This window comes from Gopherus flavomarginatus, chromosome 15 (genome assembly GCF_025201925.1).
Source record: "Gopherus flavomarginatus isolate rGopFla2 chromosome 15, rGopFla2.mat.asm, whole genome shotgun sequence".
NCBI classification, from domain to species: domain Eukaryota; kingdom Metazoa; phylum Chordata; order Testudines; family Testudinidae; genus Gopherus; species Gopherus flavomarginatus.
In genome coordinates, this window is record NC_066631.1 from 6,735,237 (window position 1) to 6,750,284 (window position 15,048).

A 15,048-nucleotide genomic window follows, 5' to 3' on the forward strand; every position below is an offset into this window, starting at 1 on the left:
ACAAGAAGCTCGTGGGTTTGGATTCCAAAGTCACAGGTTCAACCCCCGTGCTGACAACCCACCCAATGGCATCAGCTTACACTAATGCCATGAGAGACCATTGCTGTCAACGCATGTCTGTGCAGTTCCCTCCTCTGGAAACCCCAAGAGACCGTTGCAGAGAGCTCCTGTGTGGGCCAGTCCATGGCAGAATGGATGTAGGGTATAGATGGGGGATCTCAGTGCCTGCTTTTAAATCCAGCAACAGCTGAGCAAGAGAAGGGGGGGACAGGTGGGGTCACAGGGAACTGGTCGATCTCTTTCCTTCCTAGAAGGAATCCCCCCCCGGATTCTCAGAAACATAGAATGGAAGGGGACAAGACAATTTTGCCTTAGCCGTAAGAGCCCAGCACAGGGATAGCCGTTTCAAAGACATCACCCAGTGTTCCCAGACACACATTTCTGTTTGACTGAGCAGAATGGGTTGATTTCATGGGGATTAAAAAGGGAAAGATCACAGGGGTTTTAAAAACCCCTCCTTTACAGATCTGTGTGAATCCTAGTATCAGTAATGCCATCAAATCAGTGGGATTGCTATCGTGTCTTGGCACTTATTTATGCTGTTTGTTTCCTCCTGGTGTTTCTCTTATCAAGAATCTAAATAGATGTGTGTGTCTTGCTCACATTTGCACTCTTGAGATATCAGCTGTGCTGCTCAAAGCCCCAGCTTCTGGTAACGTGGTTAGAGGAAAACCTTTTCATTTTTAAAATATGTAAATTTTTAGTGCTCCTGGTTGCAGGAGAAAGCTTGAAAGTCTGACCCTAGTAGTGCATCCTGAAGGCTAGGACATCTGAAGACAAAATTTTAAAAAATCCTTTTTTTATTATATTTTTTTACTGTCATGATTTTTAATTCATTCTGATGATATTGTGGATGCTTGGGATTGACACCTGGGCTCCCGGTGCTTTTCACTTGTAGGTGCTCATGCCCTTTCACACTGCTGCAATGGTTAGTTTGCATACACTGTCCGTGTGCCTAGCAACTGTACCGAACTGGCAGAAATCCTCCCAGCCCTTCAGGCCTGCAGTATTAGAAAATAGGCCACAAGATTAGTAACGAATCATTCTGAGGAGTTGGGCAATTCTGGAGGTTTATTACTGACGCAGTCTTGTTTTCTGAATTTCACAGTGCAAGGCAGCTGCTGTTTTATATTCAGTGCACATGATGCCTGCTACGGAGAAGGAGCTCTCCCCAGTGGTGCTCTCCCCAGTGGTGGTCTTGCTTGAGGTCTCTCTTGTTTGGCTCCCCTCCCACCTTAAATGCAGGTGGTTCTGGGTGAGAGAAAACAGGGCAGGGTGGTCTCTCCAGGATGGGTTTGGTCACTTAGGCCTGGTCCACACTATAGCGTTAAATCGATTTAAACAGCGTTAAATCGATTTAACGCTGTACCCGTCCACACTACAAGGCACTTAAAATCGATTTTAAGGGGTCTTAAAATCGATTTCTGTACTCCTGCTCAACGAGAGGAGTAACGCTAAAATCGATATTACTATATCGATTTAGGGTTAGTGTGGACGGAAATCGAAGTTATTGGTCCCATTCTTTTACTGAGCTACCCAGAGTGCACCGCTCCGGAAATCGATGGTAGCCTGGGACCATGGACGCACACCACCGAAGTAATGTGCCCTAGTGTGGACGCGTAAAATTGATTTTATAAAACTTTATAAAATCGATTTTATTAATTTCAATTTTACTCTGTAGTGTGGATGTGGCCTTACTAAACATCACCCACATCTGTTTGTCCCTGTTAAATGCTGGAGGGGCATGGCTGTTGTGTCACTTTCTGTGACACACTGGCTGAGTGTTTTTGTCTCCCTCTAGTGGCTGGGTCCCCATATAGCCACCGCGTCCAACCTGTGGCCCTTGTGAGTTGAAGTGTGCTCCCTGAGCCATGGTCTGTGGGGTTTTTTTGTTTTTGTTTTTTTAAGCTGTAAGATTTAAATAAGCCGTGTTGCTACAGGGAGACAGAAGCGGGTGCTACCCATCCCCAGCCATCTCCCATTGCTGCCCCTGTAGCAGCTACAGTGTGAGCCAGGAATGCAGTTTCTCAGCACTGCCCCAGCTGGTGGCCTGCTGCATTGCGGGGGAAGGAGGTGAGAGTGATTCTTTCTGCTCTGTTGCTGGGCTGTGGGAGCCCAAGGGAGAGTAGGAGAGGAGGGTTACTGGTTCTGCCTGAGCCAAGGGATGCTCCTTGTACACACTACCTCCTCTCTCCCACGCAGGCCATCACAGGAGAGATGAGGAAAGAGGCTTTGCCCCAATTCTGGTTTGAGCAGCCTTGAGGTTGCTCTGCCTTTCACCAAATGGCAACCGCCTCCTAGCTGGAGACAGCCAGAAACCAGCCGCTTTCCCTAACGCTGCAGGACTTGCAAAGAGGGAGGTAGAGGAGCCAGCTACACTGGCTCTGTGCCAATGGGGACTGTCTTACATTGGGGTGTGGGTGGAAATCAGACTTTTCTTCCCTTTGCCCCACCTGAGCAGCAAAAGGGTGCATATCAGGACACAAGAATTACCCCCCAAATTATAAACTCTGACCTTGACCTTGTGTGTCACAATATGTTCAACCTTCAGACTGCAAAAGTGAGAAACCACTGACTTAAAGGATAAAAACCTACTACTGCCCATAGCTAATGGAGCTACTCCCTTAACTCAGGTGACAGGGGCCTGTGCTTTGGTACAAAAGTTTCTGGATTCAAACCCCTACAGAAAAGAGTTGTTACATTTCCACAGCAGAGAGGGAGGATGGTCCAGGGGTTAGAGTATCAGCTAGCAAACTAAGTTCCATTTTTTGCTCTGCCACAGACTTTCCGGATGACCTTGGGCAAGTCATTTCTCTCTCTCTCAGATCTCCATGTGTACAATGGGGTAACAGCCCTGCCCTGCTTTGCAGGGCTGTTATGAGGCGCTCACGTTCTCCAAGCAGTAGAGGTGAGATAAAATCCCAAGATGGTGACACCGGGGCAGCCTCACTTAAAATGGCCGTGCAGCTCTGTCTGGAAACAAACGAGGGACGCAGCCTTATAGAAATACGGAATTTTTTTTACATGCAAAAAGGTAAATAGTGGACACTATTAGAAAAGCCAGCATGTTAGGGCGTTCTGAATTCTGGCTACAACATCCAATACTCATGCCTCAGACTAACCTCGCGTTACACAAAACCTTTCCTGACAACTGCAGCCGGCAGCGTAGGCAGTGATGTGAAAGAGGTAATAGCTCCAGAGAGACTGGCCCGGCCTGCTCTCCACCCCGGTGCTAAGAGGTCCAGGCTGGTAAAACAGTGATGCTAAACCAGCAGGCATGAGGTCCCTCCCCAGAAGGCATAGGCTGTGCAACCACTAGGCGAGGCATTCCAATGGTCTTTTACACCAGCTCAAGCTTTCATCCAGGTAAGGATCAGCCCACTGCGGCAGGCCAGATCAGACCAACCCTGTGGCTGATCTAGTATGGTAGAGGGTCTCCTGGCTATGCCAAAACAGAGCTACCGTCCATCCAGACCTAGGAGTACACCTCTGAGAATCTCAGAAATCGATGGTGGAATGGGACCTCGAGCCCAGCCCCCTGTTCTGAGGCAGGACCAAGTAAACCTAGCCCACCCTGAGTGGTGTTTGTCCAACCTGTCTTTAAAAGCCTCCATTGGAAGCCTATTCCAGAGCTTAACTGTCCTTAGCATTAGAAAGTCTTTCCTAATATCTAACCTGAATCTCCCTCCCTGCAGATTAAGCCCCATTCTAATTGTCCTACTGCCAGTGGACACGGAGAACAGTGATCACAGGCTCTTTATAAAATATCTGAAGACTGCGATCAGGTCCCTGACTCTCCCCAAGTCGTCTTCAGACTAAACCTGCCCCGTTGTTGCAGATGGTGAGTCGGTTACCCAGCATAGCCTGGAGGTCAGGGCAGTGGATAAGGAGCTAGGAGACCTGGGTTTATTCCTGACTCTGCCGCATAACCTTGGGCAAAGTCACTTCCTTTCTCCGAGCCTCTTTCCCATCCTTTGTCGGGCTAGATTGCCAGCTCTCTGGGAACAGGGTCTGTCTCTCGCTACGCATCTGGGCAGCGCCTGCCACGTCGGGGCCCTGATCTCAGAGCAGGCTTGGAGGGGCTACTGGAACAGATGTTGATTATGCACAGCAGTGTGAGGAGGTGTGGGCCGTGGGGGAAATTCCTTCCTGCCTGGGGGCTGGGGACAAACCTATGCCTGGAAGTTGTAGGCAGGTTGGAAGCCGTAGGTTTATCCTCAGCCCATGTGATCCAGCGCTCGAGGCGACGTGACATGACTACTAGTTAGGAACGCACATCTTTGCCAATGTGCAGACTATTAAAACCAGCATCCTACACTTAAAATAAGGCCCTGGATAAAACTCCAGAGCTCCCGTCCCTCCCCCCCACGTGGTGCCCTGCCAGCCTAGGCTGCCATGACGTTCTGGATGCCCAGCTGCTCCTTGAGGCGCTGCAGCTGGGCCAACGTGATGTTGTTGCCCCCGCACACGATGATCACCAGGGAGCCCAGGGCATGGCCAAGTTTCCCCTCCGCCTGCAGCCTCTGCACCACGCCGCTGTAGACGGCAGCCAGCGCCGCCCCGCAGGCCGGCTCCACCAGGATCTTCTCGTCGTCTGCACGGGGGGGAGGGAGGAGAGATGGGGGAGGGGCTAGCTGGTACTCCGAGCGGCCGTGGGGTCTCTTGCCCATCCCAGAGCAGGAGGCCTCAGCTAGCAGGGGTGGGAGGTGACATGGGGGGTGAGCTCGCTGCTGGCCCATGAACGGGGAGGTATGTCACCAGCTTCAAGTGTTGATGGGGGTGGAAAGTTGGCCTTGATCCATGACAGCTCTTGGGGAAAGGGCCAATGGAGAGAACAAGCCAGAAACAGGGCTGGAAAAACTTGTGGTGGGTTCTTCCTCTCCCCCCACAACGAGGGCAAAGCTAGGAGAGAATGACCTGTCTGGCCATGGTCAAAGCAGCCACTGCTCTCCCCTGCAGTCAGAGACACGTCGGATCTAACTGACCACCCCCTGGGGTAATGAGAACAGCGGGGGGCGCTCTCGCTTGCTCTGTCGGATTCTCCTCCTCCGCACCACAGGCCGTTTCTGAGAGAGAAGGCAGGGAGGGCAGGGCTAGTGCAACAATTTAGGTGACCTAGGCAGTTGCCTAAGGCGCTGGGATTTGGGGGGCGCCATTTTCTTCAGCAGCGACCACGGCGGCCAGATCTTCGGCCGCCCCAGTCGCTGCCAGCATTTAGGCGGAGGGAGCTGGGGCAGGGGAGTATGGGGAGGGCCTCCTGCAGCGCAAGTAAGGATAGGGGGCGGCATGCAGGGGAACTCCCTGCCCCAGCTCACCCCTTCCCCGCCTGTTCCCCGAGCATGCCATCGCTGCTTCACTTCTCCGTCCCCCAGGCTTGCGGTGCCTAAGCTGATTGGCGCCGCAAGCCTGGGAGGTGGGAGAAGTGAAGCAGCCACGGTGTGCTCGGGGTGGAGACGGAGCAGGGGTGAGCTGGGGCGGGGGGGTGCCTCAGGGCGGACAGTGGGAGGTGGGGAGCTGCCCCAATGGGGGCACCTCAGGGTGGAGGGGGGGAGCTGCCATGTGGGGGGGGCCCTCAGGGCGGAGGGGGGAGTGCTTCACAGCAGGGGCACCGGGGGGGAGGGCGCTAGGTGGAAGTTTTGTCTAGGGCACAAAACATCCTTGCACCGGCCCTGAGGGAGGGGATAGGGTCAGCACGTGGAGGGAGGCTTGTTAGCCTGTCAGGGACTCAGGGACAGCTGTGGCTCTAGGGAACACAGCAGGTGGCAGGAGAGGCATTCTCATTGGCAGTCAGACGATGCATTGCCCCTTTAAGAGGCAAGGGGACCAGTTCCTGTGCTGCTTCTCAGTGGGGTCAATTTAGTGCACCTGGTTCTACTCCAATTGGTGGCATCTGTCCCAGCTGGGTGGGGCCCGTGTGCTTTCTATAAAGAGGACCCAGGCTGAGATGGTCTTTGCTGGCCCTCTCTGGTGTATTTATGCCTGGAGCAAAGGTCTGGGTGGCAGCAGGCAGAAAGAATCTCAGAGGAAAGCCCTCGGGTGGGGTGGGGAGTGGGGTAATTGTTTGGGGTTCAGGTTTAAAAGCCAAGAGTATGGTTTGGGCTGGGAGAGGGCCCCTGTAATTCAATAAAGGAGCCCTGGCCAGGTTCTTCCAGTGGGTTTTAAAACACCCTGTCACCCGTGGGGGAACACTTTTCACAAAGTGATCACTCTGTAGCTGACCTCTCAGTCGTCCTCCTCAAAGGAAACCTGCACAACCCTTTCAAAAAGTGAGCCAGGGAGCTTAAATTCGTAACTTTGCTAGATACTAAAAATCATGGACTGAACAGACACACTAGATTTATGGCTTATTACAGCAGTCTGTAACCCATTAACAACCCCCCCTTCCTGCTGCCTTCTCCCCCTTCCTCCTGTGCTTGGAGGGGTGTTAATGGGCCACTTTACCTTGAATGGTCCCCTGAAATAGATGTTAACTACTTATGCTAAACAATCTGTTTCACCTTGTATTTAGCTCTGACACTTGTTCCTCAGACCTGAAGAAGAGTTCTGTCTGTGTAGCTGAAAAGTTTGCCTCTCTCACCAACAGAAGCTGGTCCAATGAAAGCTATGACCTCACCCACGTTGTCTCTGTAGTCTAGTGGGCTCTACAATGATTTGTGAGACCCACAGGGATGTGTACCTACCACTAGAAGGCAGCAGGAGACCTTGACCTATTACAGGCACAATCTGGTACTGGGGCAGCACCTGCTTGGGGATGGGGAGAAGGGTGAGGAGCCTGCAATTTGCAGGGAGATGGTCAGCTATTGTGTGGGGATGACTTGGCAAATGAATGGGACACAGACTGTCCCTGCCATGCTATACGACTAGAACACCTGGCCATGGTCAGCATGGCTATTGAAAATGTTACTATTCACCTTTGGGGAGCAGTAATGCCCTGGAACAAAGGACCCTCCTTTGGCATGTGGTGGTCTGTGAGTGGTGGCGGTGGGGAGCCGCACGCACAAGGAGGGGGCTGTTACATACCCACAAACTTTTCGATGGCCATGACTGCCTCCTGGTCCGTGATAACCTCTGAGAAGACGGGGTGCTCTCGGGCCAGCTTCAGCGTCTCCGCTCCCACCGTCTTTGCTCCAAGGGTCTTTGCAACACTGCATCCAGGAGAGGAAAAGAGGAAAGAGACACGTCAGCTGGTGATAATGGAGTCCCCACAGCGTATCCTTGTAAGGTCAGTGCTCCCTATCCCTACGAGCATGCAGGCAGCCAGGTTTTTTTCAGGCAGGGCCTTGTGGGATCTCGAGGTGGAGTCCCCACTGATCCCCACATTCCCCTTGCTAGAGCAGGGATCCCTGCATTCATGCTGCATCTCTCTGAACAGGACAGAGTGTCCCAGCTTTAGTGCTGCTACCACATTGGGTACCACTGAGCAATCCCTTGTATGAGCATCTTTCCTTGGCCCCTGTCTCTGACTGGGCAGACAGCCCTTTCAGTTCTCCCTTGCTGCCACTGACTGTCCGTGGCATTAGTTACCAGCTGGTGAAGCCTGGTTCCCACCTCGCCCTAGAGCACAAAGGAGCTTAGTTTTGTAGATCTGGGCCCAAGTGCATACCCCCATCTGCGGTGCCTAGAGAACTTTGCCCCCTGTTGCCCCTGTGGGGCAGCATTGTTGTGCTATGCACAGAAGGGGGCTGGGTGGAGGAGCCCCATAGGAGGAATAAACCAAAACCAAAGAGCATCCAAGACATGTAGGCTGCAGAGTAGAGAAAAGGGAGGGGAATCATGAGGCTACCGCCTCAAGTCTCTCCTCCATCAGCCCCCAAGCTGTGGTTCTGCCTAGGCCATCCCAAGCCACGGCTCCTCTCCCTTAACATCGGGTCACAGGCCGAGTGCTCCGGTTCGCCCTCCTCCCCTCACTCACCTGGTGATTTCTGGCAGTGTCACCAGCTGCCCAGCAGCCATGGCAGCATTCAGGCTGTGTGCCCCTTTGGTCTCCATAGCAACAATGGGCACATCCTCCCATCCTGCCTCACGGAGGCCCTGGACCACTCCGCACAGCATCCCGCCGCCTCCCACAGACAGGGCCAGCACCCCAGGCTTGGAGTCCAAGTCTTCCTTCAGCTCCTTCACTATGGACATGTGGCCTTTCCTACAGGGAGATAGCAAGAGGGATTGGGACCATGGGATGTGAAGGCCATGGCTAGAGATGACCCAAGATCAACAGTCCTGACCACGTTTCTCTATAAGAGCCTGGAAAATACAGGTCTTGATTCTTCTCAGTGACATCAGTGTCATCTCACTAAGTTCAGTGGAGTTACTCTTGGTTCACTCCAACATCGGAGAAGCTGGGTCTCCCCCAGTCTGGAATACTTTGGTTCAGCAGCCTGAGACCATATCAGCTTTGAAAGGCTGCGCTCCAGAGTCATGCGGCTCAGGCTGCATCTCGCTGCCTATGGGGACGAGTGACACCTCAGAACAGGCCCAGGCATGAGAACTAGAAGGCAAGGGGTTTTGTGGACAAGCAGGCTGAGGTCCCGCCTCCATCCAGCATGGGAAGATCCCTGTAAGTCTTCCCAGCTATAGGACTTTCTGAGGCATTTGTCCCAGTGCTACAGAGACACAGCTACTGTTTTTAGGGCAGGGGTGGGGCGTATCAGTGCAGTGGTGCCGGGGAAGCCCAGATCTTAATGAACATGGAAATGGGCATGGATTCCCTTTCTTACGTCCTTTAGTTCCCAGCCCAGATACAATGCACAGCTATCCAGGCTAAGTTGGTGGCAGCGGCTTCTGTGGATGTGCTGACTTTAGAGATTCATCATGTGGTGCATGGGCCACAACAGTGGGTGATCAATAGACGTGCACTCTCTCTCCAGCAAGCTTCATGCTGGATCCCACACCTGGTGCACCAAGGAAATGGTGGCCACACTAACACAGTCTAAGCAGAAGGTGAAAGCTGATGCCCAGATAAATTTGTTAGTCTCTAAGGTGCCACAAGGACTCCTCATTCTTTTTGCTGATACAGTATAGCAAGGCTTCCCCTCTGAAATCTGCTTAGATAGTCCACCCCCTTGTGTGCAACACAGAATGACCTTGTCAGGGCTGTATGCAGTCAGATTTAATCTCAGCCCATGGTGACTCAGGCAAGCAGGGACGTTAATAGGCAGCAATGGCTGAAATGAAGCCTTCCAGCCTCTGGTGTCCCCTCTTCCCTCAGGCCACATACCAGATGAGGGGATCATCGAAAGGGGGCACATAGACCCACCCAGGGTTGTTCTTCACCAGCTCCTTGGCTTGTTCTATGGTCTCATCCAGCATCTGCAGAGAAGAGACATTTTATTAGCCACTCACAGTGGCTTATGCATAGAACCATGAACCTCACAGCCAGTGGGGCAGCTCCCTCTGCAGATCTGTCCCAGGCTCTGGGTCATGGTGGGGGGAGATATTGAGGCTCTCACCCTAGGCGGGCAGTCTGCTCTCTCTTGTATACCCCTTCACCCAGCCACGTGCATACCTACCTCTCCAACAATGCAGACAGTGGCCCCTTCATCCTTCAGCCGCTCAATGGTGAAAGCTGGCGTGGATGTGGGCACAAGGATGGTGGCTGGGATGCCCAGTTTCCTGGCAGAGTAGGCAGCTGCCAGGCCAGCATTGCCACCTAAAAGCAACCACATTGGGCCTCATGGTTTCCTGCATCCCACGGTGCTGCCTCTGGTGCCTCCCAAAGCAGTGTGTCCCTCTGCCCTCTTCTCCTTCAGCACTCCCCAGCCCTCCCCAAGCCTGGGGGTTGCCCAGGAGTTTCAGGAGGTGTGGGAATCTTGCAGCACCCCAACAGAAAGACAGTGTCAGGGTGTGGCGGGGAAGTGGGGAGGATTGTAACCTCCCAGGAACTCAACGTAGCATTTCCCATGTGACCAAAGATGTCTAAAGCCCTGTGGCCACTCTCGCATGACCCACACCAATACCATCCCTGGGGCTTCTCTTCTTTTGGCAATTGTCCCACCAATGGCAGCACCAGCCAGCAGGAGGCAGCCTGGATTTGGATTCCTGGCCATCCTAGTGGACATTATTTACATCCAGGCCCAAGACGAGGAGCCAGTGCCCGTGAGTTTCTGGGGCAGCATGGACTTGGGTGTGACATAGCCTCCAGCCCCCTCAGGGAGCCAGGGCCCTGGGTTGGTGTATCTCACCTGAGGAGCATACGAAGCGCTTGCAGCCTCTCTCTGCCCACTGTAGAGACAAAGCAAGAGGAAGGAGTGAGTGGGAGCGAACATGGCCTCAGCCGGTGACCGCACGAGAGCTGCTCCTCTCTCTGCAGTCTAGCCCCTCCAACCCCTTTGATTCTCAGGTCATTCTCCCTGGGGGCTCCTTTTATACCTCTCGTCTGCCCCTTCCATAGAGTCTTTGCATCATCATCAAAGCCGCCATGACCACGCAAGGCCAAGCAGCAGCCTCCCTTCTGCTCCCGTGGCCCCAATAATGCAGAGTCTCAGCAATTTCCACCCTCCTCTTCCAGTCTGAGAGCAGACGGTTCGGTGAGCGCATGCCCATGCTATGGGACTGCTGTAGTCTGCTGCTCAACGGCAGCCAGTTGGAGATATATAGGGAGCATAGCTAGTGTCCACTCCAGGTGGGCACAGGAATCCAGGCTAGGTTCTTCCCCTCCTAGGGGTTGCACCAGAGTCCATTCCAGGTGGGCATAGGAATCCAGGCCAGGTTATCCTTAGTCACCACATGGGCTAATGCTCCCTACAGTACTATATGGGATTACTGCAAGGAATGCTACCTGCCATCTCTCCGCTCCCCTTTCCCCTCCCCCCCCGCCAGTAATGGCACATTCGAGCTTGGCTCTGCAATCTCCTTTCCCCACCAATGGAACACTGTGCCCTTGGCAGTGCTGCTCAGAGTCTGTACCGTTTTACAGAGGTGGCCGATGCCTCGGATTTTAAAGGAGCCTGTGGGCTGAGCATTGTCCAGCTTCAGGTAGACATTGGTGCCAGCCACCTTGGAGAGCGGGACGCTGTCCCTCAGGGGCGTATTCACATGCAAGCTCCTGGCAGAAGTCATGCTGGGTTCTGAGGGAATAGGGGAAATAAGACCTATCATCAGGACCCAGGGTATTCTGTGGGTTTACCATGGAACCCACTTCTTGCTATGAATTTATGCTCTGGGGTCTCAGCCCCCATTTTACAGAGGTGTGAGCTGCCCATTCGTTTCAATGAACTGTTGACACTGAAGCCTAACAATAGCTCAAGCATTGGGATGATTAACTGTTTCACTGTTGATCATTTCAGCTAATTTATTTATGCCTCACCTCCAAATTACCTCCTCCCCAGGCATAAAAAGCGCCAGCTCCCCCTGCCCAGCTGTTCCAGCTTCTTCCTTCTCCCACGTGGACAATGCAAAAAAATCTGTGTCACAATGAAAGTGTGGAACCAACTTCAAATAACCAGGAGATCTTCTTGCAGAATCTACACCCAACTTGCCCTGGGGTCAGGGCCGGCTCTAACTTTTTTACCGCCTGAAGCAAAACAAAAAAAAAGTGCTGCCCCGCTGTAACACCCCCACCCCGTGAGCGCTGCCCCGCCAACCCCCCCGCAAGCGCCACGCTGCCCAAGCTCCCCACCCCCCAGAGCGCCATGCTGCCCAAGTCCCCCCCGAGCGCCGTGCCGCCCAAGGCCCTGCCCCTCCCGAGTGCTGCGCCGTCAAAACAAAAACAAACAAACAAACAAACACCTTCCAGCACCGCCCGGCCGAACCAAAAAAACCCAAACAATCCGAGCGCTGCCCCGCCCCGAGGTGCCGCCCAAAGCATGTGCTTGGTCGGCTGGTGCCTGGAGCCGGCCCTGCCTGGGGTACATGGGTCCTTGCCCAAATACCCACCCTCTGAAGGCTCTCTCTGGCCACCTCTATCCCACCACCATGGCCTCAGGTCCAGCCACTCCCTCTTTTCAGCTCTTGGTATAGATCTGGTCCCCTCTGTGCTCCCCAGCTGCAGGCCATGCTGGACTGTGTCTGCTGGATTTGTCTGAGTCCCATTCTCTCTGTAGATTTTCACATTAAAACCTTCCTTTGCCCCTTAGCTTATGGCTCCCTTTGGCCAAGCACTTTGTGTCCCTGTGTGTGAAAGATGTCATTCAGGATAAACTGCACTGGGGGAAATGGGATATGGAGACTTTCAGCTTGAGAGGCCAAATCCAGACCTGGCCTGAGTGCCACTCCCATATGACCCCAGGTCAGTCAGGAGATTGTATCCCAAGCCCCATCATCCATTTGTGTCTTTCTTCCACTCCTGTCCTGTCTTCCACGTGACCTGCAAGGCGTGGGCACAATTTGCCATGTTCCTGCCCTCTCTCACCCTTCAATAATCTCAAAACACGGTGAGGCCTATAAACCCACCTTTTCCCCTCAATGACGGGACACTGGACAAATGACACCCGCAAAACAGACCATGGAACTAGTAAGATGTCTGTGTAACATTTCCACCACAGGCCATCAGCAGGATTGCAAATTGGGGCCTCCATGACCAAAAAGAGTCCTTGCAGCTGCTACTTGAGTTACAGTAGCTTAACAGCAGTAGTGGGCTTTTATCCTCTACATGGACCAGCCACTAGAGGGGGACATAAGACACTTGGCTAGCGTTGTTAACCTGGCACACACAATCACTGCCCCCCTATCCCTTGTCTATCTGTATGTCTGGAAGGTAGGTTCTTTGGGGTGCAAAGACCTCCCTTCACTTTTGTCTAGAATCTCCTTAGAATGCACAGAATTGATGTATCAGTGGAGCTGGTCAAAAAATGCTAAGTTTTTTGTCTTCCATGAGAAACTTGAAATTGTTTTCATTTTGTGCTAATTTTTTCCACAGAATTTTATGGAATGTTTTTTGGTTTTTTGCCCCCTTTTTGCCTCTCACTGCATCCAAAAGAAACACACATGAAGGTTTCTCAGTTTCCTTTGAAAAATGTCAGCCAAACACAAATTTTTGATTTGGTCAAAAAGCCATTGTCTGTTGTGGGATGAGGGGGAAGTTGTGATTTTTGTTGTTGTTGTTAACAGTGCCATGAATCAGTAATTATTAGTAAACAGTGATCTGGCCAGCAATATGGTTTTCCTGGCCCATGAAAACTTTTGCGATATCAAATTTTCCCATCCCAGATCAGGACAAAACGACTAACTTGAAAAGTCCCACAAATTAAAAATCTGAAACAAATTTTGGTTCCTGTCAATTTATATGTTTTGCTCCAATTTTGATTTTTTTTTTTTTTTTTACTTATAATGAGCTTAAAAGTTGAAACAAAGTTCTTTTGAGCTGGCATACTGGATTTTTTTTATTTAGAACGTGGCGAAATGAAACATTTTGGCAATTTTGAAACTTAGTGAAAAAAAATTTTCAATCAAAACATTTCTCAAGACTGACCTTGTCCCAGGAAAAGTTTTGGTTTTGACAAATCAGCATTTTCGGATGGAAAGATGTTTTGGTGAGAAATTCCCAACCAGCTGTAGAGATCAGGGCCTCCTGTGTAGCATTCCCACCTAGCTCTGTGTGGAATGACTTAGGGGTTTCAGTCCCGTTCGGTCACCGCAGCCCACCCCCCCTAGCTGGGCCTCGTTAGCATCTAGGTAGAGGTCTGACCATACCACGGTTTTGAACTTCTGTCTCATCCCAGAAGTGAAGACAGAGGCACAGTGTTGGGGCATGTGTGTGTGAAACTAACCCTGCTACTGCCCGCACTGCATCTGTCTTCAGACATGAGTCCAATCGGGGGACTTCATTCTGTAGACATGAACAAGGCAAAGATCCTGCAGCTAACTCAGGGACAGCCTATTTGCAGGGGGTACACCGTCTCTGAGCTGAAAGAGCTCCCCCCTGCTGCAATGCTGCTGTAAACCCTGCTCTTAGCTCTGGGCCATAACTCAATGCCATCCCATTTGCAGCTGATCCCCCGGGAGGATCATTTGCCAGGGGAAATGCACAAACAGACCATCCTTGTGAACGCAAGTCGCTTGGCACAGGGCGGGGGCTGGGGCAGAGGGTGGGGTGGAGAGGAGAAGGCTACACCATTGCCCCACAGCATCAGCTCTGGCCATCTGGCTGACTGTGGCTCCAAAGTGAGTCCTTCTTGGTTAGACGGCACTGGCAGAAATGTAAGTACTTCGGAGTTAAAAGCTAGGAAAGGAAGGGAGGAATTGGGGAGGGGTCCCCAGAGATCCAGCAGGGAAACGGAGGCATGGAGCAGTGTGTGTGAGGGAGAGACAGTGAAGCAACCTCCTTTGGAATCCTGCGTATTACTGTTAAAAGTGTGCAGAGCCCCGTGGAGATGCCTGACTCCGCATAGATTTGAGCAGCTGCCTAGCCCATCCCAGGAACCCGATCAGTAATTACCGGACTTGCACTGGACAAAGCAGTTAGGGGCCAGCTTTGTGAAGAAGTGGCCACTTATTCTGACCTAAAAGAAATCTCAGGTCAGGCACCAAAGAAACCAAGACAATCAAAAAAAATCAGGGGCCAGTTTTGAAAATGATCATCCTTCGTCTTCAAAGATCTTCAGCTGCTAAGGTGATGAAAGCAGAATAGGTAAGTAGGAGCACTTCTGAAACCTTCCCTAATTCAGCTTACCAAACCTCTCGTCTGAAGCTTGAATCCAGCCACCCAACAGCCCTGCAAGCCAGGGAAATGCTGTTATCATCAATGCGTAGATGGGGAAACTGAGGCACGGAATGATGCAGTCACTTGCCTATGACCCTAGAAGGAGTGCTCCCAGCCCTGTGCTCTGATCCCACCTTCCTATTTATGTATTAGTAACAGACAATAATCTCACTGAGTGTTGGGAAAGGAAGAAAGTGAAGGCACTTACCGGTTAGCGGTTAGAGCAGAGCGGCAGGGCCTTTAGCTAATATATGCCCTGATGGCTTAGAGGCTGCAGCTGTTCAGTGCAGGAGTGAGCAAGGCTGCCGGTCTCCTGTGGTCCCCTCTCTGCAGCCAGGGTAATCTGTGGAGCC

At 52.2% G+C, this 15,048-nt stretch overlaps 1 protein-coding gene across 2 annotated transcripts; it reads right to left on the minus strand.

The window, feature by feature from the left end:
• Positions 1–1,759: 1,759 nt before the first annotated feature.
• LOC127034548 (L-serine dehydratase/L-threonine deaminase-like) lies at positions 1,760–15,038 on the minus strand. Of its 2 annotated transcripts, none has more exons than XM_050923426.1 (8): positions 14,904–15,038; positions 10,963–11,123; positions 10,239–10,278; positions 9,567–9,706; positions 9,275–9,366; positions 7,973–8,200; positions 7,081–7,205; positions 1,760–3,033 (listed from the first exon to the last, which is right to left on the minus strand). In XM_050923426.1, exons 2-8 carry the CDS (start codon positions 11,113–11,115, stop codon positions 3,011–3,013), a joined length of 801 nt encoding a protein of 266 aa, XP_050779383.1. In that variant the 5' UTR covers positions 11,116–11,123; positions 14,904–15,038; the 3' UTR covers positions 1,760–3,010. The 2 variants fall into 2 exon arrangements, with proteins under 2 accessions (XP_050779383.1, XP_050779382.1); XM_050923425.1 differs by having other exon boundaries at positions 1,760–4,654.
• Positions 15,039–15,048: the final 10 nt, after the last annotated feature.